This window comes from Pongo abelii, chromosome 12 (assembly GCF_028885655.2).
Source record: "Pongo abelii isolate AG06213 chromosome 12, NHGRI_mPonAbe1-v2.0_pri, whole genome shotgun sequence".
Taxonomy (NCBI): Eukaryota; Metazoa; Chordata; class Mammalia; order Primates; family Hominidae; genus Pongo; species Pongo abelii.
The window spans coordinates 94,331,524-94,353,654 of record NC_071997.2 but is presented as its reverse complement, the minus strand read 5'-3'; the positions used below and the strand labels follow the sequence as shown (position 1 = coordinate 94,353,654).

Here is a 22,131-nt window from a genome sequence, read left to right as displayed (position 1 = left end):
CACCATTTGAAAGAGAGAAAAAAAAAATGAGACTATATTCACTAGAAGTAGCTCTAAATCATTAACACCAAATAAAAATAAGACTTATTTCAAACAACATTCATTGTCAAAGACTCAGAACAGAAGCAGCTTAGTTCAGAGAGGCCCACATTAAGCCATCTTATCAAATAGAAATTTTCCTATACTTTGAGCATCTGAAGAGAAGGTATTGAGGACTCTTATTTCTGGTGGCCTGGACACATGGAAGGCCTACAATCTGCAGTTACAAAAAAAAAAAGAATTGTATGAAATCTTAGGACCCACGACACATACGGCCTTAAGCAAAATGTATTTGCATGCAAAAAAGCACCCCCCATTTTCAGCATTTCTCTCTAAAGCAAAGATTTTTATTCTCCCTCATAAATAAGTATATGTACAACACTTATCACTCTCTCACTCTCTCTACCTGAAGCATGGACTTTGGATGTGGAAGTTCTTCTCCTTGATAAATTTTGATGTATGCCTAAAAAGGGAGAAGATTTGTTAGACTGATGGGTTATGCAATTTGGCTCCACATCCCCAGAGAAAGAAAAGTCATTAAATATAAAAATAATTAACACCATTAAAAGTAAATTCTAGGCTTTAAAAATCACCTTATTCCAACAAAGTTAACCCTATTCTCAATATTATTAAATTATATGCTGCTAGATAATATCCTAGGTATTTCTATAACAAATATAACATAAAAGTTATAACTCATAAAGTTAGATATAAAATGCCATCTTCTTTATGAAAAGAAATTCACAATTACCCCCTATTGCCAGTGTTTTAATATTTTTTAAAAACTTTTTTTTCTCTTTCTTTAGAGATGGGGTCTCACCCTGACACTGAGGCTGCAGTGCAGTGGGATGATCACAGTTTACTGCAACCTCGAATTCCTGGGCTCAAGTGATCCTCCTGCCTCAGTTTTCCAAGTGGCTGAAACTACAAGGTGTGTGCCACCACATCCAGCTGAAGAAACCATTTTATCCAGTATTTTACTTTGACCAGCTTAAATTGTATTTCAGCTCAAGAAGGAAAAAAACAAAACAAAACCTAATTTGTGGTTTAAGAGGAAGAAGGAAAAGATGAGAGTTTGTTAGAAGTCCATATAGGGTCTTTCATCTCAACTTTTTTTTTTTGTTTTTTTTGAGACGGAATTTCGCTCTTACTGCCAGGCTGGAGTGCAATGGCACGACCTCAGCTCACCACAACCTCTACTTCCTGGGTTCAAGCGACTGTCCTGCCTCAGCCTCCCGAGTAGCTGGGATTACAGGCATGCACCACCACACCCGGCTAATTTTGTATTTTTAGGAGAGACGGGGTTTTACCATGTTGGCCAGGCTGGTCTCGAACTCCCGACCTCAGGTGATTCGCCCACCTCAGCCTCCCAAAGTGCTGGGATTACAGGCATGAGCCACTGTGCCTGGCTCATCTCAACTTTCTACTGACAAGATTCATTCATAACTGGGAAGGAGGCAGAGCAAGATGGCCAAATAGAAGCCTCCAGTGATCACCACCTCCAAGGAATATCAAATTGACAACTATCTACATAAAAAAGCACCTTCATAAGAACCAGAAATCAGGTGAGCAATCACAGTACCTGGTTTTAACTTCAGATCACTGAAAGAGGCACTGAAGAGGATAGGAAAAAATAGTCTTGAATCACCTACACCACCCCTCCCCCATTCTCTCAGCAGCAACCACATGGTGTGGAGAGACAATCTATGTGCTTAGGGAAGGCAAAAGCAGTGACAGTGGAATTTTTGCATTGAAACTCAGCGCCGCCCTGCCACAGTGGAAAGAACTCAGCCAGCACCCATGGAGGGAGCATTTAGACCAGCCCTAGGCAGCCAGTCCTGCCACCATGGGCTACAGTGCTCTGAGGTCCTGAATAAACTTGAAAGGCCATCTAGGCCACAAGGACTGCAATTCCTGGGCAAGTCCTGGTGCTGGGCTGGGCTCAGAGCCAGTGGACCTGGGGTACATAGGATATAGTAAGACACCAGCTGGGGCAGCCAAGGGACTGCTTGTGTCACTCCCTCCACACAAGCCCAGGCAGTGTAGTTCACAGCTCTGAGAGAGAGTCTTTTCCTTCTGCTTGAGGAGAGGAGAGGGGAGAGTAAAGAGGACTTTGTCTTGTAATTTGGATACCAGCTCAGCCATGGCAGAATGCGGCATAAGGCAGAGTCCTAAGGCCCCAATTTCAGTCCCCAGCTCCCAGACAAGATTTCTAAACACACCCTGGGCTGGAAGGGAACCCACTGTCTTGAGGGGTATGACCAAGTCCTGGCAGGGTTCATCACCTGCTGACTCAAGAGCCTCTGGGCTCTGAATAAGCAGTAGTGGTAGCTAGGCAGTACTCACTATGGGCCTTGGGTGAGATTCAGAAATGTGTTGGCTTCAGGTGTGAACCAGCACATTCCCAGATGTTGTGGCTATGAGGAGAGTCTCCTTCTGCTTGAGTAAAATACGGGAAGGCCGGGTGCGGTGGCTCACACCTGTAATCCCAGCAATTTGTGAGGCCAAGGCTGGCGGATCACCAGAGAACATCTCTGGACCCACCCAAGGCCAGAGGGAACTTGCTAGATTTACCACCTGCTGATTGTAGAACCTCTGGGCCTTGACTGACCACAGGCAATAACCACACAATAGTCACAATGGGCCCTGGGCAAGACCCACTGCTGTGCTGGCTTCAGGTCTGACCCAGTGAAGTCCCAGGGATGGTGGCCACAATGGTGCTTGTGTCACCCCCTCCCCCAGCTCCAGGCAGCTCAGCACAGAGATAGAGACTCCATTTGTTTGGGAGAAAGTAATGGAAGAGAACAAGAGTCTCTGCCTGGTAATCCAGGGAATTCTCCTGGATCTTACCGAAGAGCACCAAGGCACTACCTTTACAAATCTGCAAGAGCCACAGCATTATGGGCTTGAAATGTCCCTAATGCAGATAGAGCTGCAGTGACCAAGATCACAACACCCAAGTCCCTTCAAATAGTTAGAAAGCCTTCCCAAGGATGACAGGTACAAACAAGCCCAGACTGCAAAGACTATAACAAATACCTAACTCTTCAATGTCCAGACACCAACAAATACTCACAAGCATCAAGACCATCCAAGAAAACATGATCTCACTAAACAAACTGAAATAAAGCACCAGTGACCAATCCTGGAGAGACAGAGATAACTGACCTTTCAGAGAATTCAAAATAGCAGTCTTGAGGAAACGCAAAGAAATTCAAGGTAACACAGAGAAGGAATTCAGAATCCTTTCAGATAAAGTGAACAAAGAGACTGAAATAATTATAAAGAATCAAGCAGAAATCCTGGATCCGAAAAATGCAACTGACATACTGAAGAAGGTTTGCATCCAAACCTCTTTTTTAATTTTATTTTATTTTTTTGAGACAGGGTTTTGCTCTGTCTCCCAGACTGGAGTGCAATGGTGCAATCCTGGCTCACTGCAACCTCTGCATCCCAGGCTCAAAAGATCCTCCTACCTCAGTATCCCAAGTAGCTGGGACTACATGCATGCGCCATCGTGCCTGGTTAATTTTTGTATTTTTTGTAGAGACAAGGTTTCACCACGTTGCTCAGACTGGTCTCAAGTGATCTGCCCACCTCAGCCTCCCAAAGTGCTAGGATTACAGGCATGAGCCACCTCACCCAGCCTCAGAGCTTAACACAAGACCCGAACAAGCAGATGAATTAGTCAGCTTGGAGACAGGCTATTTGAAAATACACAGCTGAGACAAAAGAAAAAAGAATGAAAAACAATGAAGCATGCCTATAAGATCTAGAAAATAGCCCCAAAAGGGCAAATCTAAGAGTTCATTGCCTTAAAGAGGAGTAGATAAAGAGATAGGGGTAGAAAGTTTATACAAAGCAGTAACAAAGAACTACCCAAACCTAGATACCAATATTTAAGAACAAAAGATTATAGAACACCAAGCAGACTTGACCCAAATAAGACTACCTCAAGACATGTAATAATCAAACTCCCAAAGGTCAAGGGTAAAGAATGGATCCTGGCTGGGCATGGTGGCTCATGCCTGTAATCCCAGCACTTTGGGAGGTCAAGGTGGGGGAACTGCCTGACCCTGGAGTTCAAGACCAGCCTGGACAACATAGAGAAATGACGTCTCTATTAAAAACAACAACAGGCCAGGCACGTTGTTGGTGAGCCACGCTCACACCTGTAATCTCAGCACCTTGGGAGGCTGAGATGGGAGGATCACTTTAGGCCAGGAGTTGGAGACCAGCCTGTTAAACATAGCAAGGCCCCATTTCTATTAAACAACAACAACAACAACAAGAAGCACAAATGGATTCTAAATGCATCAAGAGAAAAGAAACAAACAACATACACAAGAGCTCCAACACAGCTGGGAGTAGACTTCTCAGCGGAAACCTTAAAGGCCAGGAGAGAGTAGCGTGACATAAAGTGCTGAAGGAAAAAAACATCTTTCCTAGAATAGTATATCTAGTGAAAATACTTCAAACATGAAGGAGAAATAAAGACTTCCTCAAACAAAAGCTGAGGAATTTTATCAACATCAGACCTGTCCTATAATAAATGTTAAAGAGAGTTCTTCAATCTGAAAGAAAAGGATTTTAATGAGCAATAAGAAATGATGTGAAGGTCCAGAACTCACTGGTAATAGTAAATACACAGAAAAACAGAATATTATAACATTAATTGTGGTATGTAAACTACTCATATCCTGAGTAGAAAGACGAACCTATAAAAAATATTAATCACAACTTTTCCAGACATAGACAGTATACTATCAATAGAAACAACGAAGAGTTTAAAAAGTGGGGGGATGAAGTTAAAGTGTAGAATTTTTATTAGTTTTCTCTTTCCTTGTTATTTAGTTTGTTTAGGCAATCAGTGTTATCAGTTTAAAATAAATATATTATAGTTGCAAATCTCATGGTAACCTCAAAAGACATATAATAGATACACAAAAAATAAAAAGTAATTAAAACATACCACCAGAGAAAATCACCTTCACTAAAAGGAAGACAGGCAGGTAGGAAGACCAGAAAACAGTAACAAAATGACAGAGGTTAACTCCTTACTTATGAGTAACATTGAGTGTAAATGGGCTAAACTCTCCAATTAAAAGGCACAGAGTGGCTGAATGGGTTTTAAAAAATGGTGATACACACTTCATCTATAAAGACACAGAGACTGAAAATAAAGGTATGGAAAAAAATACTCCATGCAAATGGAAACCAAAAAAAGAGCAGAAGAAGCTACACTTATATCAGCCAAAGAAGGTCATTATATAATGATAAAGGGATCAATTCAGCAAGAGGATATAACAATTGTAAATATATATGCACCTAACACTGGGGCACCCAGATATATAAAGCAAGTATTATTAGAAACTAAAGAAAGAGGACCGGGCATGGTGGCTCATGCCTGTAATCCCAGCACTTTGGGAGGCCAAGGCAGGTGGACCACTTAAGGGCAGGTGGACCACTTGAGGTCAGGAGTTCGAGACCAGCCTGGCCAACAAGGTGAAACCCCATCTCTACTAAAAATATAAAAATTAGCTGGGCATGGTGGTGCATTACTGTAGTCCCAGTTACTCGGGAGACTGAGGCAGGAGAATCACTTGAACCTGGGAGGCAGAGGTTGCAGTGAGCCAAGATTGCTCCACTATACTCCAGCCTGGGCAAAAGAGCGACACTTGGTGTCAAAAAAATAATCAAAAAAAATGAAATTATATCAAGTATCTTCTTTGACTACAATGGAATAAAATCAATAACGAGGAATTTTGGAAACTACACAAACACATGGAAATTATATTAATACAATAGGCTCTTGAATGACCACTAGGTCAGTGAAGAAATTAAGAAAGAAATAAACACATTCTTGAAACAAATGAAAATGGAAGCACAACATACCAAATATATGGGATACAGCATTAAGCAGTACTAAGAAAGTATATAGTAGTAAGTGCCTACATCAAAAAAGAGGAAACCCTTCAAATAAACAACACATCTTAAAAAACCAGAAAAGGAAGAGCAAACCAAACCCAAAATTAGAAGAAAAGAAATTAGCGAAATTGAAGTAAAAACAATACAAAAAAGATCAATGAAGCAAAAAGTTGATTTTTTAAAAAGATAAACAAAGTCAACAAACCTTTAGCCACACTAAGAAAAAAAGAGATGACCCAAATAAATAAAATCAGAGATGAAAAAGGAGACACTGCAACTGATACCACAAAAATCCAAAGGATCATTAGAGGCTACCATGAACAACTATATGCCAATAAATGGGAAAGCCTAGAAGAAATGTATGAATTCCTAGACATATACAACCTACCAAGATTGATCCATGAAGAAATCTAAAACCCATACACACCAATAACAAGTAACAAGATCAAAGCCATAATAAAAAGTCTCCCAACAAAGAAAAGCCCAAAAGCTAATGGCTTCACTGCTGAATTTTATCGAACATCTAAAGAACTAATACAAATCCTACTCAACTATTCCAAAAACCAGGAGGAGGGAATATTTCCAAACCAATACTACAAGGCCAGTATTACCCTGATACCAAAACCAGACAAAGACTCATCAAAAAATTACAGGCCAATATCCCTGATGAACATCGTTGCAAAAATCCTCAACAAAATACTAGCAAACTGAATTCAACAACACATTAAAAAGATCATTCATCATCACCTAGGGTCAGGCAGGGATGCAAGGACAGTTCAACATACACCAATCAATCAATCAATCAATGAGTGTGATACATCGTATCACCAGAATGAAGGACAAAAACCATATGACCATTTCAATTGATGCTGAAAAAGCATTGGATAAAATTCAACATCTCTTCATGGTAAAAATCCTCAAAAGGTACAGAAGAAACAGATCTCAAAATAATAAAAGCTATATACAACAGACCCACAGCTAGTATCATACTGAACTGGGAAAAAATTGAAAGCCTTTCCTTTAAGATCTGAAACAAAACAAGGATACCCACTTTCACCACCCCTATTCTACACAGCACTGAAAGTTGTACTTCAGTACAAACTTTGAGAAAATGACAGTGGCTTCAATAAATGGTGCTGGGAAAACTGAATATCCACATGCAGAGGAATGAAACTAGACCCCATCTCTAGCCATATACAAAAACCAAATCAAAAGGGATTAAAGACTTAAACCTAAGACCCAAACTATGAAACTACTAAAAGAACACATCAGTGGCCAGGCATGATGGCTCACACCTGTAATCCCAGCACTTTGGGAGGCAGATCACCTGAGGTCAGGAGTTCGAGACCAGCCTGGCCAACATGGTGAAACCCTGTCTCTACTAAAAATACAAAAATCAGCTAGGCATGGTGGCAACTGCCTGTAATCCCAGCTACTTTTTTGATGTGCAAAAGCTTTTTAACTTGATAATGTGCTTGCAGGGTATTACTGAAGAAATCTTTTCCCAGACCAATGTCCTGGAGGGTTTCCCCAGTGTTTTCTTCTTTTTTTCTTTTCTTTTCTTTTTTTTTTTTTTTTTTTGAAATGGAGCCTTGCTCTGTCGCCCAGGCTGAGGCCAGGCGAACTGCTTGAACCCGGGAGGCGGAGGTTACAGCAAGCCGAGATCACGCCACTGCAATCCAGCCTGGGCGACAGAGCAAGGCTCCATTTCAAAAAAAAAAAAAAAAAAAAGAAAGAAAGAAAAAAGAGAAAAAGAAGAAGAAAACATTGGGGAAACTCTCCAGGAAATTGGTCTGGTCTGGGAAAAGATTTCTTCAGTAATACCCTACAAGCATAGGCAACCAAAGCAAAAATAAACGAATGGGATCGTATCAAGTTAAAAAGCTTTTGCACATCAGAAAAGTGAAGATGCAACCCACAGACTGGGAGAAAATATTTGCAAACTACTCATCTGATAAGGGATTAGTAACCAGAATATATAAGGAGTTCAACCGACTCTACAGGGAAAAGAAAAAAAAAATCGAATAATCTGATCAAAAAACAGGCAAAAGATCTGAACACACATTTCTCAAAAGAAGACAAACAAAAATGGGACACAGGATATGAAAACATCACTGATCATCAGAGAAATGCAGATCAAAACTACAGAAAGATATCATCTTCCTCCATTTAAAATTGTTTTTATCCAAGACAGGCAATAACAAATGTTGGCAAGGATGTAGAGAAAAGGGAATCCTCGTACACTGTTGGCAGAAAGGTAAATTAGTACAACCACTATGGAGAACAGTTTGGGGGTTCCTCAAAAGACTAAAAATAAAACGACCATATGATCCAGCAATCCCACTGCTAGGTATATACCTAAAAGAAAAAAAATATATAGAAGATACATCTGCACTTTCATGTTTACTGCAGCACTAGTTACTACAGCTACAATTTGGAAGCAACCTGTGTCTATCAATATACGAATGGATAAAGAAATGTGGTAAATATACACGATGAAGTACTACTCATCCATATAAAAGAATGAGATCCTGTCATTTGCAACAACATGATGGAACTGGAGGACATTATGTTAAGTGAAATAAGCCAGGCACAGAAAAAACAAACTTCACAAGTTCTCACTTATTTGTGGGAGCTAAAAATTTAAACTGAACTCATGAGATAGAGAGTACTAGAATGATGGTTACTAGAGTCTAGGAAAGGTAGTCAGAGGGTGGAGGGGAGGCAGAGATGGTTAATGGGTACAAAAATATAGTTAGTATAAGATCTAGTATTTGACAGCATAACAATGTAGTTACAGTCAATAATAACTTACTGTACATTTTAAAATAACTAAAAGTATAATTGGATTGTCTGTAACATAAGGAAGGGATACATGCTTGAGGTGATAGACACCCTATTTACTCTAATATGATTATTAGACATTGTATGCCTGTATCAAAAATATCTCATGTACCCCATAAGTATATATACTACATACCCACAAAAATTAAAAGTAAAAATAAATTTTAAAAAATTCATCCATAACTAAACAAAGATAATATGAGAGTAACTATCAAGTACCCAGTAAGTGAACAAAATACACTCTTAGTTAAAACTACTACAAATAATACAACCTTCCACAACGGTGTTGTTCTGGCAGGCAAGCTATAAAGACTAGAGAAGAACAGAGGGGGAAAAAAAAAACCTAAGAATACTTTACTTGAACCAATATAAATACTTTCAGCTGTTCTTACCAAGTCCTCAGAACTCTGAGGGAGTGTTTTTGTGAGAACTTAGGATGTAAAATTATGCTTTCCATTCCTATTATCATTCACTAATGACAGAGTAGTATTAGAGTATGATGAATGGCTTGTTCTCTCCATATCTGAGATGGAGAAAAAGTAAGATAATTCTGTAAATAAATTAAATCACTGTCTAGGAGACAGAAATTTGCCATAATCTTTTAAACATCCTTAAATACAGATACATCTAATTCAAGGCAGAAAGATAAATTACAAATCTTACTCTTTTTTGTTTTAAAATAAAGACAAGGAATTTCTTATACATACAGATGAGTTTTAAGTCAACTACATTTCTATCTTAGACAAAGCTGTTTAAGAACTCACCTACCTTAAAATATTCTACAAGATCTCTACAAGTGACTTTAGATCCACTTATCTCTTTTTCTACCAAATTTTCAGGGGCAAGCAGCAATGGAACCAGATTTCGAAGCTCTCGTTTAAAGTCTTCATCAATATCTAGAAAACAAAAAATTGAGCAACATATTAGTCCAAAAAAAATTAGGTCCCCATTGGTACGATTTCATAAAATTCTGTTTTATGAAATAAGAATACATAGTATCTATTACTGAAGTGGATTCATTTTTTAAAACAAAGCTCATCCAACATGCCATATCTCATAGGAAAAAATATAATCCCCCTTACTCTACTAGCCCATTTTCCCCAACCCCCTAGTAACACTGCCAGTTCAAATAATAAATAAAACATAAATAAATTTGTGGACTACCAAGACAAATTTCACATTTAGTATTAACGAAAATATCCTTTTCAAGAGGCAAACAATTCATAAAATTGTATTAAATTTTACCACTAGATTTTGTTTTACCAGCCATACTGTAAAAGTTTTGTCAATCCCCAAGCGTTTTGCCAACACACTCAAAATAATCCTACAACATACATAAACTATATTATCACTCCTGAAACAGAGACTTATATCTGATTTCATCAATATAATAAAATGATAAAGCCTTTTAGCAGACTGCAATCAATTGAAAAGAAATGCTCTCAGCCTTCAGAATTTTCAGGACATCAGTGCTAAGCAACAGACACATTATAAAATAGGTTAATCAATATACTAGACAGCTGCAAACAAATCAATGGAATGCTAGAGAAACAACACAGAGCATTACAATCACAACATGAACAATGCATCCGAACATTCTCCAGTATAAGACAGGACATTTAAGGCGTCACGTATTTTCTTAAAAAACTTTCCGCCTCTAATAAATAAGTTCAGATTTTAGCAAGAATGGGAATTCCCACCTTTCAATCTCCCATCAAAACTAGGATTAGTTGCAACTTTAAGACCAGGATGTGGCAAAAGGAAGCAACCAAGATTTGAGAAACAATTGTGTATGTGCTTCCTTACATTCTGAAGCTCTTCATGTTGATTTTGTTTTACCTGAGGGCAGAGAGAGACAGGTGAAATTGTAAACAGCAGAAAGAAAATTTTTTTAAAGAAAACACACACAGACTCGCATGCACACTTAACTCAGATGGTACTCCTAAGGAGTCTTTTTTGACAATACAAAAAATTACGAAAGCACATTTCTGACCACTTTAAGATCCCACTTTTTTTTTTTTTTTTTTTTTTTTTAAGACAGAGTTTTGCTCTTGTTGCCCAGGCTGGAGTAAAATGGTGCAACTCGGCTCACCGCAACCTCCATCTCCCAGGTTCAAGTGATTCTCCTGCCTCACCCTCCCGAGTAGCTGGGATTACAGGCATGCACCATCACGCCCAGCTAATTTTGTATTTTTAGTAGAGACAGTGTTGGTCAGGCTGATCTCGAACTTTTGACCTCAGGTGATCCACCCGCCTCGGCTTCCCAAAGTGCTGGGATTACAGGCATGAGCCACCGCACCCAGCCAACTCCACATTTTCTTAAACCACAAAAGATGTTTTTCCCAGTAAGCTGCCTGGAACAGCAAAAACTACAAATAAGGTAGTTAATCACAGTATCTAATAACCAAACAACAAATTATGGCTGTGACTTATACACCAGTAAATAAATTAAGAATTTACCTTTAAAGTACTTATGACAGCAACAAAACAGAACAAAACAAAAAAAAGTATAAATTTGCCTACAAATAAAAAGTTTAGCCCCTGAGCAAAGTAAACGCTAAGATAAAAAAATTACAGTGCAGTACAAAGACCTTAGAAATGTGTTAGGATTTCAGGTCCCTCTCTACATGATTATTTATGATTTAGGCTAGTTACCAGAATTTTGAGAAGGGAAACTGCCATGTACTGGGGGGAAAAAAATCTTAAAACTTAGACACATTTTAGATAATTACTCATTTATCCCAATATAACTCACATAGTCTCCTAAACACTCTTCTGGAAAACAATTTTAACAAAATATGCGCTATTTATAATTAAAACCTGGAAACTACCTAAAATCTCCCATCAACAGCAGAATGGAAAAACTGTTGTCTATTCATTCAATGGATACCATACAGCAATGAAAATAAATGAATTAAACTATATGCAACATGGATTAATCTCAGAAACATAATATTGGGTAAAAAAAGCTAGACTCAAACAAATACATTCTGTATGTGATTCCATCCATATAAAGTACAAAAACAAAGCCTGTGAGAAGTCAGGATAGTGGTAGAGGGTTTTGGGGGAAGGTTGGTGTATGGAGGTGAGTGCTTCTAGGTGCTGGCTAAATGGCTATGTTCATTTTTTACAAATTCATCAAGCTACACACTTATGATTTGAGCAATTTTGTGAATATATGTATCACATTTCAATAAAAAGTTAAAAAACCTTCTTGTCTTTGAGTTACATAATTCTGAGTTTAGTTAGTATGTCTATTGTGCTTTGTGTTAATTTCTTCTGAACAAACCAGAGACAGAAAATGCCAATGACTCAAATTATTTCCAAAAGTGGGGTCTGGAAATGCCTTTCAAATAATCTAAGAATGTTGAATTGGTTTTAATCTCATTTTAAAACTAAAAGAAAATTATATCATACCCCAAGTCTTTAATGTGGTTGAGAAACCAAATGCATCATTCCCATAGACAAATAAAATCTTATTAACCAAAGACAGCACCCTCCTACTTATGAATAAAGGGGTCTTTATGTATTCTTTGTGTGTGTGAGTAGATGGGTAGCCTGTAAGTATCTGACCTGCAGGTTTCCCAAATTAATATGGTTTGGCTCTATGTCCCCACCCAAATCTCATCTCAAATTGTAATGCCCATGTGTCGGGGGAGGGGTCTGGTTGGAGGTGATTCATGGGAGCAGACTTCCCCCTTGCTGTTCTTTTGACAGTGAATGAGTTATCACGAGATCTGGTTGTTAAAAAGCATGTGGCACTTCCCCCTTCACTCTCCATCTCTCTCCTGCCGTCTTGTGAAGAAGGTGCTTGCTGGCTGGGTGCGGTGGCTCATGCCTGTAATCCCAGCACTTTGGGAGGCCGAGGTGGGCAGATCACAAGGTCAGGAGTTCAAGACCAGCCTGGCCAACATAGTGAAACCCCGCCTCTGCTAAAAAATACAAAAAATACGCCAGGCATGGTGGCAGGCACCTGTAATCCCAGCTACGGGAGGCTGAGGCAGGAGAATCGCTTGAACCCGGGAGGTGGAGGTTGCAGTGAGCCGAGATTGTGCCATTGCACTCCAGCCCAGGCAATAGTGTGAGACTGTCTAAAAAAAAAAAAAAAAAAAAGAAGGGCTTGCTTCCCCTTCACCTTCCACCATGATTGTAAGTTTCCTGAGGCCTCCCAGTCATGCCTCCTGTTAAGCCTGTGGAACTGTGAGTCAATTAAACCTCTTTTCTTCGTAAATTACCCAGTCTCAAGTAGTTCTTTATGCTGTGTGAGAACAGACTAATACACAAGTACTTCCATGGGCGGCTACCTTTAGGAATAAAGGACCATGATCCTTAATTTTGATTCAAGGGCACTGTCTTCTTTGGTAGGAATGCAACCACTTTACTTTTCATCAATTACAAACAGAGTCACTTGGACTAACCTGGAATACTTTATTCCAACGACACGTAAATACTGGTAATGTGACCAGCAGTCCGGACAGCCCACCCGTTTGCCTGGCTTGGTGCTTATGTTCTCCTCTTTAAGCATTAGGGTCTTACCTGTAATCTCTTTTCAAGAAATTGCTTTCCACCTTCCAAACCATATGAATGTTCATAAGGATAGCTCCAATCTCGAATCAAAAACATTAATGTCTATACACAGAAAAAATAAAAATTGTTTATTTTACAATAAAGAAAATTTACAAAAAAATCACAGCTCTAACAATTGAAGCCTCTCTTACTCTCCTAAACAATCCTTATCAAAAGTTATAGTAACCAAATGGTCAGTACTGGTCATGGCTATATCAAGGACCCACTTAAACAACATTCCCAGGCCCTATACCAACCAATCGCCACCACTGGAAAACTTCACTAAATATAAAGAAAGAGTCACCACAAGCAATAACACAGGACTTTAAAAATGAAAAATGGGTTTATCAGGACACGCGGATCATAATTTTAAATCATGGTTGTGTAACTACAAGACCAACTAATTCTAGATGGCTATCTAGACTGATTGATAGATCTCGTGTCAATAGGGACATTTTCATTCACAGAGGATATTTTTACTCATATAGGGTTAGATTTCTCAACTTCAGCACTGCTGACATTTTGGGTCAGTTAATTCTTAGTTGTGTGTGGCTGTCCTGTGTATTGCAGAACACTGAACCATATTTCTGGCCTCTATGTGCTAGATACCAAGTGGCGCTAAGCTCCCCCCACAAAACTGTGACAACCAAAAATGTCTCCAGACATTAGCAAATGTCCCCTTGGGTGGCAAAATTATCCCAGTTCAGAAAAAGCTGATATAGGCCAAATAGGGTATATTTCACCTATATATCCAAAAATGAAGGCATAATCTGCTCAACTACTTAATAAAAGTGACCATACTACCCAGACAAGAGTGAGGCAGAATCAATATAAACCCATTAAGATTAACAATCAGTAGCAATGCTGTCATACTACTGTCACACATACTAAGTGTGCACTTAGGAGCAAATACACTTAGGAGCAAACATGGTAGAGTCATGCTCTCCTACTGTAACTGCAGCTCACCAAACAGTATTATTGATGGCAACTTACAAATTACACTTGCTTCAAAAAATAAACTATCTGGAACTTTTCTATATGAAACCAAAATAAAGAGTAACAGAACTAATTTCAACTTGTAGTAAACCACAAAAAAGAAACCTGTAACATTCTGTAGTTATCACGTATAAAAAAATTGGCATGACTGTCATATATTTCCTATTGTCTTAAGAGTAACACCTGTTAAGAGAAACATTACTCCCCTTAATCTAAGTGAAAGCATTAAGAATTAGTCTAGATTCATTTATTCTATTTATCCTGTTAGCCTATTACTGGTAAGTATGCTGATGATGACACTACCAAAGGTTAGTTTCGATTGCACTGAATCTGTTGCTAGCGATGAGTCCGTTGTAATATCCTGGTGTCTCCAAAATTAGAAACTGAGGTGGCTCCACAACTTCTCATAGGCAAATCTTTAAAATGTTAGAATAACTTTTTTACCTGAAATGGTTTCTGGTAGATTTCTTCCATCGCAAGTCTTCCATACTCTGTAAATAACTATTAAATTGAGTTAGTTAAAATAATGCCTCTAAAGAGATTGAAAGAAGACATGTTTAAACCTGTCTACACCAAAGCTCCAGGTACCAGAACCTTTAAAATCATTTGAAAGCCAAACATTTAATTTTCGAACACACTAGGCATGTAAAAAATTTCTTCCAGTTAAGAAGTCATACATCAGTTTAAACCCATATAACATTCAATCGTGTTACCAGTATTATAAGCTTCCAAGTGTAAATTCATAATAAAGTGAGAATTAAATTTCAACAGTTGGCATATTTTCTTTAAGAAATATGTGCTTGCAGCCAGGCGCAGCAGCTCATGCCGGGTAATCCCAGCATTTTGGGAGGCCGAGACGGGCGGATCACCTGAGGTTAGAAGTTCAAGACCAGCCTGACCAACATGGTGAAACTTCATCTCCACTAAAAATACAAAATTAGCCAGGCATGGTGGCACATGCCTGTAATCCCAGCTACTTGGGAGACTGAGGCAGGAGAATCCCTTGAACTTGGGAGGGGGAGGTTGCAGTGAGCTGAGATTGTGCCATTGTACTCTAGTCTGGGCAACAAGAGCGAAACTCCACCTCAAAAAATAAAAATTAAAAAAAGAAATACGTACTTGCAAATGTTGAAGATCATCTTCTTGAATATTCTGAGACAGATTATATACCTGTTAAAACAAAATTTATTTTGTTTTTTATTAGTGTTTTGTTCTGAATACCCAGCTTGTATATAACAATTTTACTGGCCTGTGGAAGCTAATAAAAATAACAGTAGGTGGCACTCTTGCCCTTTCCAGAATTTTTTGGAGGGGACTAGAGTTGATAAAGGAGGGTCTAAGTATCCTCAGGAAACGGGGATTTTCATCCATTAATTCTAAGACAGATCTTTAGAAGGTAATCTACACTGCCACAGGAGAAAAGTGGCCATCAACAAATATCACCTCTGCTAAGAAATAACTTACATCTTAGGAACCAGGGTGACTCCAAAGATAGAACAATCTGTTCTAAGAGCAAATAAGTGATACTCTAGCTAAACCACTTGGAGGTCAAGAATATAGTCAATTTAGGCCAGCAAACCTAAAATGATATTCTTAGCTACTAATTCCAAACAAGGATTTAAAAAGTAACTGATGACTGAGGTGATTAAACTTTAGATTTTAACATAAACCCTGACACCATGACCAACCTATGTGCGCCTTTGCTTTTAGAAAATAGGTCTGGATCCTTTCATTGTCAGGGCCAGGTTGCAAACAGCAAACAGAGAAAGAGATTTATCTAACTTAGATCATTAGTACTTAGCATACTGTCTTGTATGTAACAGGTGCTCAGTATGTATTTGTTAAAGGAATAAATGACAAGCAGATCAAATTATCATTTATCTATCAGCCAGATATCTTACATAAGGAAAGAAAACTACCCCCCCCCCACCCAAAGGCAAGGAAGAAAATAATCATAATCTTAATCTTCTTGGTTATTTATACTTTACAAAGCACTTTCATATGCATTATCTCATTTAGCTCTCATTTCTGACTGCACACAACAACCACATCCAAGATAGGCAGGATAAGTAAAACTCATTTTACAAACAACAAAGTGGCTGCACAGCTTTAAGTGGCTGTCTAAAACCAGGTCTCTTACTATCAAAAAGTTGAATAAACAAAAAAAGACTAAGGGATAAGTTTTAGGACAGAGAACTCGAGAACTCCCTCTAGAGCCAGCTAACCTGAGGGGGCTTCTGCTTGCTTCAAGGGAATCACAGTTGGGCCATCTTGCAAGATCAGAGAAAAAAAAGAGACTTAGAGGGTCCCCACCAGCATCACTTAGAGGGTAATGACAAATATCCCAAACCTATAATAAACTGAAGCCAAGCTGAAGAGTATTCTTCTTTTAGCTCATGTTAACAGCCAACCTTCTTTCCACTCTGACGGCTAGGTACTTCAAACTGAGGAAGGAGGAAAATGGGAGCTTAGAGAGACGAGTCATATGTTCCAGACATTACTGGAAAGCATAAAAAAATCCAAGACGCTGTGACAGCATCAGCTATGATCTACCATTGATAAGAACAATTTCTTATCTTGGGAGGATCACATACCCATTTTTAAAAAATATTTGCAAATATATTTCTTGATACACCATCACCAGCTGGGCCTAACCGCCATACTTCAATAATTCATTTTTCAGAGATGTATCAGCCACAGATGATCTCAGAAAAGAAAAAGTAAAGAAATACCAAATGACGTGTGGTAGTTTAATTCAATCCATTTCTAAATTATACAGAAAAGAAATGGCCTAGCCTGAAGAAACCAGAACCGGATAGAACACCAAACACAATTTGAATATAAGTGAAAAAGAGAAGGGATTTTATCCCTTCCTAAATGAAGGTGCTAAAAATCCTCAGTTTATTATTAAATAAGCCTTATTTGGGTTTCCTAAATTAAACATTAATTAATGATTCTGCTTTTATCTCCTTTAGTTCAAATAACTGAGTACCACTTGTCATAGATATAGAATAAAAAACTAAACTTCTAAGCTTAATTACCTGGGTTTTTTGTTTTAGCCAAAAAACAAAAATATACTCTCCATATTACTGTGTCTGGTAGCCATCTAACTGATTTCAATTACAGATAACATTTGATATTTTTTCCTTTAAAAAAAAAAAGTATATATTCCATAATTAAAAACTAGAGACTGGTTGTTGGTTTATTGCATCCTTTGTAACTATCCAAAGTACAAAATTTCACATCCTAAGCCAGAAAACCATGCATGGAAATGTAAATAACCAATAAGAAATGTAAATAGCTCTCAAGAAATGTAAATAGCTCTCTTTCTTTTTTTTCCCTTCAATCAAAAGGCATTTTGCCAACACAAGGTGGCATATGCTCATAGTCCCAACTACTCAGGAGGCTGAGGCAGGATGATCACTTCAGCCCAAAAGCTAGAGTGTGCATGATCACACCCATGAATAGCCACTGCACTCCAACCTGGGCAACACAGTGAGAATCCATCTCAAAAAAAATTAAAAAGGCATTTTCAAGAGGGGCAAACACCAGGAGCAGTGGCTCACGCCTGTAATCCCAGCACTTAGGGAGGCCGAGGCGGGCGGGTCACCTGAGGTCAGGAGTTCGAGACCAGCCTGGCCAACATGGTGAAACCCGTCTCTACTAAAAATACAAAAAATTAGCTGGGCATGGTGGCGGAAGCCTGTAATCCCAGCTACTCAGGTTAGGAGAATGAACCCAGGAGGCAGAGGTTGCAGTCAGCCGAGACCACGCCACTGTACTCCAATCCAGCCTGGGCAACAAGAGTGAAACTCTGTCTCAAAAAAGAAAAAAAAAAAAAAGGGGCCAAATGATTACGTGAACTGATCGCACCACTTAATCTTGTATCTCACCTGGACAGAGCTAGTCATAGTGCTCAGAGCAAACACCGTTGCACAGTCTTTGATAGTTGACTGGCTATCAAAGGCACCCTGGGTATCCATAAGCAGCACAGCAACCTAGGAATTTGAGAGTTTAAAATACTTAGTAAAACAGTCACCAAAAATGACTATAAAAAAAATCAAATGATAAATTTGAAAATCAGTAATTAAATCAAGAAAAGTACTTATATCTCATACATTTGACATAATAATCCGTATGTTAAAGTTATCAAACATTAATAGTTCTGTGTTGTTTTGATTTTTAATACTGGAAAACAGCCCAAGAAAGAATACAAGGTAGAAAAGTATAAACAGAATTTTACTTTAGTTCCATTAGGTCTGTCAATCACAAATACTTCATTCCAAACTTGTATGCCTGTTGTTTCTCTTTCACAGCCACCTCGCCATGTAAAGCCTGTCAACGGTTCATTGTTTCCACCAATCCAACTTTGAGAATCCTGTTGAAGTCAAGGATAAATGTAAAATAAAACACAATTAAGAAATAAAAGAAACCAAAAAATCACCCATTCTTTATTTTACAGATGGGGAAGCTAAACCCAGAAAGATAAAAAACACTGTGTAACAAACAAGTAGTTACAAAGCAGTCCTTAAATCCCATGTGGGGTTATTTTTCTTATAGAGATGTAGTCTCCTCCAAACTTGAATCTTCTCAAATCAGCTCACATTACTACTCTCTAGGCTTCTAAATAAGTGGGGTCATACTCACTTTCCCCCTTTTTTGAAAGATTTCCTGGCTGGGCATGACAGCTCACGCCTGTAATCCCAGCACTTTGGGAGGCTGAAGTGGGCATATCACTTGAGGCCAGGAGTTTGAGACCAGCCTGGCCAACGTGGCAAAACCCCATCTTTACAGAAAGTACAAAAATTAGCCAGGCGTGGTGGCACACTCCAGTAGTCCCAGCTACTCAGCAGGCTGAGGTAGGAGGATCACCTGAACCTGGGAGGTTGAGGCTACAGTGAGCTGAGATTGTGCCACTATACTCCAGCCTGGGTGATAGAGTGAGATCCTGCCTCAAAAAAAAAAAGAGAGAGAGAGAGAGAAAGATTTCCTAAAATGTTAAAAATCATAAAAAACTCGGCACCAATTATTTTAACATGTTGTTACATAGATAAGCAAAACTAAGTTCCAGGTAGAATGACTGTCAAAACAGCATTGCTTTCTTAGAATAGCTTATACTGTTTTCATACTGCCTCCATTTCCTCTTTAAAAAATAATCAATTTTAGGCTGGGTGCAGTGGCTTATGCCTGTAACCCTAGCACTTTGGGAGGACGAGGCAGGTGGCTCACCTGAAGTCAGGAGTTCGAGACCAGCCTGGCCAACGTGGCGAAACCCCATCTCTACTAAAAATACAAAAATTAGCTGGGTGTTGTGGCACACGCCTATAATCCCAGCTACTCAGGAGGCTGAGGCAAGAGAATCACTTGAGCCCGTGGGCGGAGGTTGCAGTGAGCAGAGATCGCGCCACTGCACTCCAGCCTGGGCAAAAGAGCGAAACTCCGTCTCAAAAACAAAAACAAAAAAAATCAATTTAAAAAATAACCCCAAGACTTGTTTGGAACCTGATTTAAACAAACCAACTATTTAAAATGCCTTTTTTGAAACCAACAGGAAAATATGTACCCAAACTGGTTATCTCATTAGATGGTGTTAAATTAGGGTAAAGAAGATTGTTTCGTGTGCTAATGATACTGTGGTTAAGAAAAAAAAAATAAAAGAGTCCTTATCTATTAGATACTCAAGTATCTGCAGTGAAAGGATATGCCTGGCATTTGCTTTAAAATATTCTGGGAGGTAAGGAAAAAAGAGAACAGATAAAACAAGACCAGCAAAATGTTGACAGGTACACTGGAGTTCATTATACAATTCTCTTTATTTTAGGATATGTTTAAAATTTTCAATGAAAGTTTTTAACTAGAACCACAGGGCTAAATTGTTATTATGAAATACAAAAGTTAACATATAAGGTAATTTTTCTAGAAAATTAAATGTGGGACATAATAAATGAGTACCTTTAACAGATGTCAAGATCCCTATACTTTACTATACTTAAAGCCCACATAGCCTTTACTCAATGTACCCCACAGGAAAAATGCCTTTGTTTCAGAAATACTTCTAATAAGCTTGGATATCTAGTCTAAAACAAATTACAAAGCGTGAATTAGGAGTGGAGAGACAGTTAAGACAGGACCAATGAAGGATGAAGCAATTTATGAAAAGCAGACACACAGTGCCAAAAACAAAAACAAAACAGTGTCAGCCAGGCACAGTGGCTCATGCCTGTAATCTCGGCACTTTGAGAGGCTGAGGCGGGTGGATCACTTGAGGCTAGGAGTTCAAGACCAGCCTGGCCTTGGTGAAAGTGAAACCCTCTCTCTACTAAAATGACAAAAAAAAAAAAAAAAATTAGCCAGGCGTGGCGGCACATGCCTGTAATCCCAGCTACTTGGAAGGCTGAGGGAGGAGAATCGCTTGAACCCAGGTTTCAGGTGGGTTGTGGGAGGTGGAGGTTGCAGTGAGCTGAGATCGCACCACTGCGCTCCAGCCTGGGCAACAGAGAGAGACTCTGTCTCAAACAAAACAAAACAAAACAAAACAAAGACAGTATCATTCAGACCATCACCTAACATAGCCTTAAACTTCAAACCATCTTTAATTATTATTATTATTCCACAAAACTCCCATCCCCAGTAGGACACCAATCCTATCAATTACAAACTTCTCTTGGATTCATTTCTTTTTCTTCAGTTTTCAATACCTTCAACTTAAAGACCTCATCTATGCTGGTCAGAAGGGGCTGCCACCTGAGACAATTCCATTCACAGTATATATGATGGACTTGTGTTTCAGGAGGCACCCTTCACAGGAATCAGAAGATTATTTTGACACTCCCCAGACAAGCAAAACTGGTGATCCTGCCCCTTGACTATATATTTGGATACTTCATATTGGTCTCTATGCAACTCCTGCTCTATCCTCTAACCCATTTTTCCATAGTCACTGAATGTTCACAAGAAATGTAATCGTGCCACTGTCCTGCTGAAAAGTCATCTGTGGCTCCGTACTACCAATAAGACCATCTGGAGATCTGCTGCATAACAATCCTTTTTTCCTTTTCCTTTTTTTTTTTTTTTTTCCTTTTTTGACACAGGGTCTCACTCTGTCACCCAGGCTGGAGTGCAGTGGCACAATCAGAACTCATTGAAGCCTCATCCTCCCGGACTCAAGCGATCCTCCTACCTCAGCCTCCTAAGTAGCTGGGACTGCAGGTGCACATCACCACACCCGGCTGATTTTTGTATTTTTTTGTAGAGAGGGGGTTTCGCCACGTTGCCCAGGCTGATAACAATCCATCTTTAATTTACTCTTCTTGTCTGTGCTCCTGATACTCCCCATAGATCTCAACACACATCTTCCTGATTCTACCATACCAAAAAAAAAGTTACCATTCCCCAAATGCATGTTGTTCAGCTTAGCTATACCTCTGTTCCACCTGTTCTCTGCCTAGACTCAGCCAACAGTCAAGAAACTCCAACTTTTCTGTACTCTTAAAGCGTATTATTGATGGTGCATGGAGTTATCTTTATATTTTGCAGTTCTTATGTGAGTCTCTTGAGAGCAAAGGCTATAAAGAATCATCTTTGTTCACCAAACTGCTCCTATCAAAGTGCCTTACACTGTTGTAAGTTTTGACACGGAGAATCTCATTCCCCCACAATGTCAAAAAAAAAAAAAAAAAAAATCTGGTACTTAATGAATTTATTATTTGTAAAAGTTACAGCCTACACAAATAACTCCTCCAAGAGAACTCTGGTTTT

The 22,131-nt window shown here is 38.8% G+C and overlaps 1 protein-coding gene across 6 annotated transcripts in view; it reads right to left on the bottom strand.

The window, feature by feature from the left end:
* The window catches only part of ATL2 (atlastin GTPase 2), an 81,057-nt gene that overhangs the window by 4,952 nt on the left and 53,974 nt on the right, over nucleotides 1–22,131 (bottom strand). For all 6 annotated transcript variants that reach the window (XM_024242572.3, XM_054547651.2, XM_002812113.6 and 3 more), the window contains 8 exons: nucleotides 18,617–18,751; nucleotides 18,267–18,371; nucleotides 15,493–15,543; nucleotides 14,818–14,874; nucleotides 13,348–13,440; nucleotides 10,512–10,650; nucleotides 9,580–9,707; nucleotides 446–502 (listed from right to left, as the gene is read on the bottom strand). In XM_024242572.3, coding sequence (XP_024098340.1) covers nucleotides 446–502; nucleotides 9,580–9,707; nucleotides 10,512–10,650; nucleotides 13,348–13,440; nucleotides 14,818–14,874; nucleotides 15,493–15,543; nucleotides 18,267–18,371; nucleotides 18,617–18,751 — 765 coding nt within the window. The remainder of the gene's footprint in view (nucleotides 1–445; nucleotides 503–9,579; nucleotides 9,708–10,511; nucleotides 10,651–13,347; nucleotides 13,441–14,817; nucleotides 14,875–15,492; nucleotides 15,544–18,266; nucleotides 18,372–18,616; nucleotides 18,752–22,131) is intronic.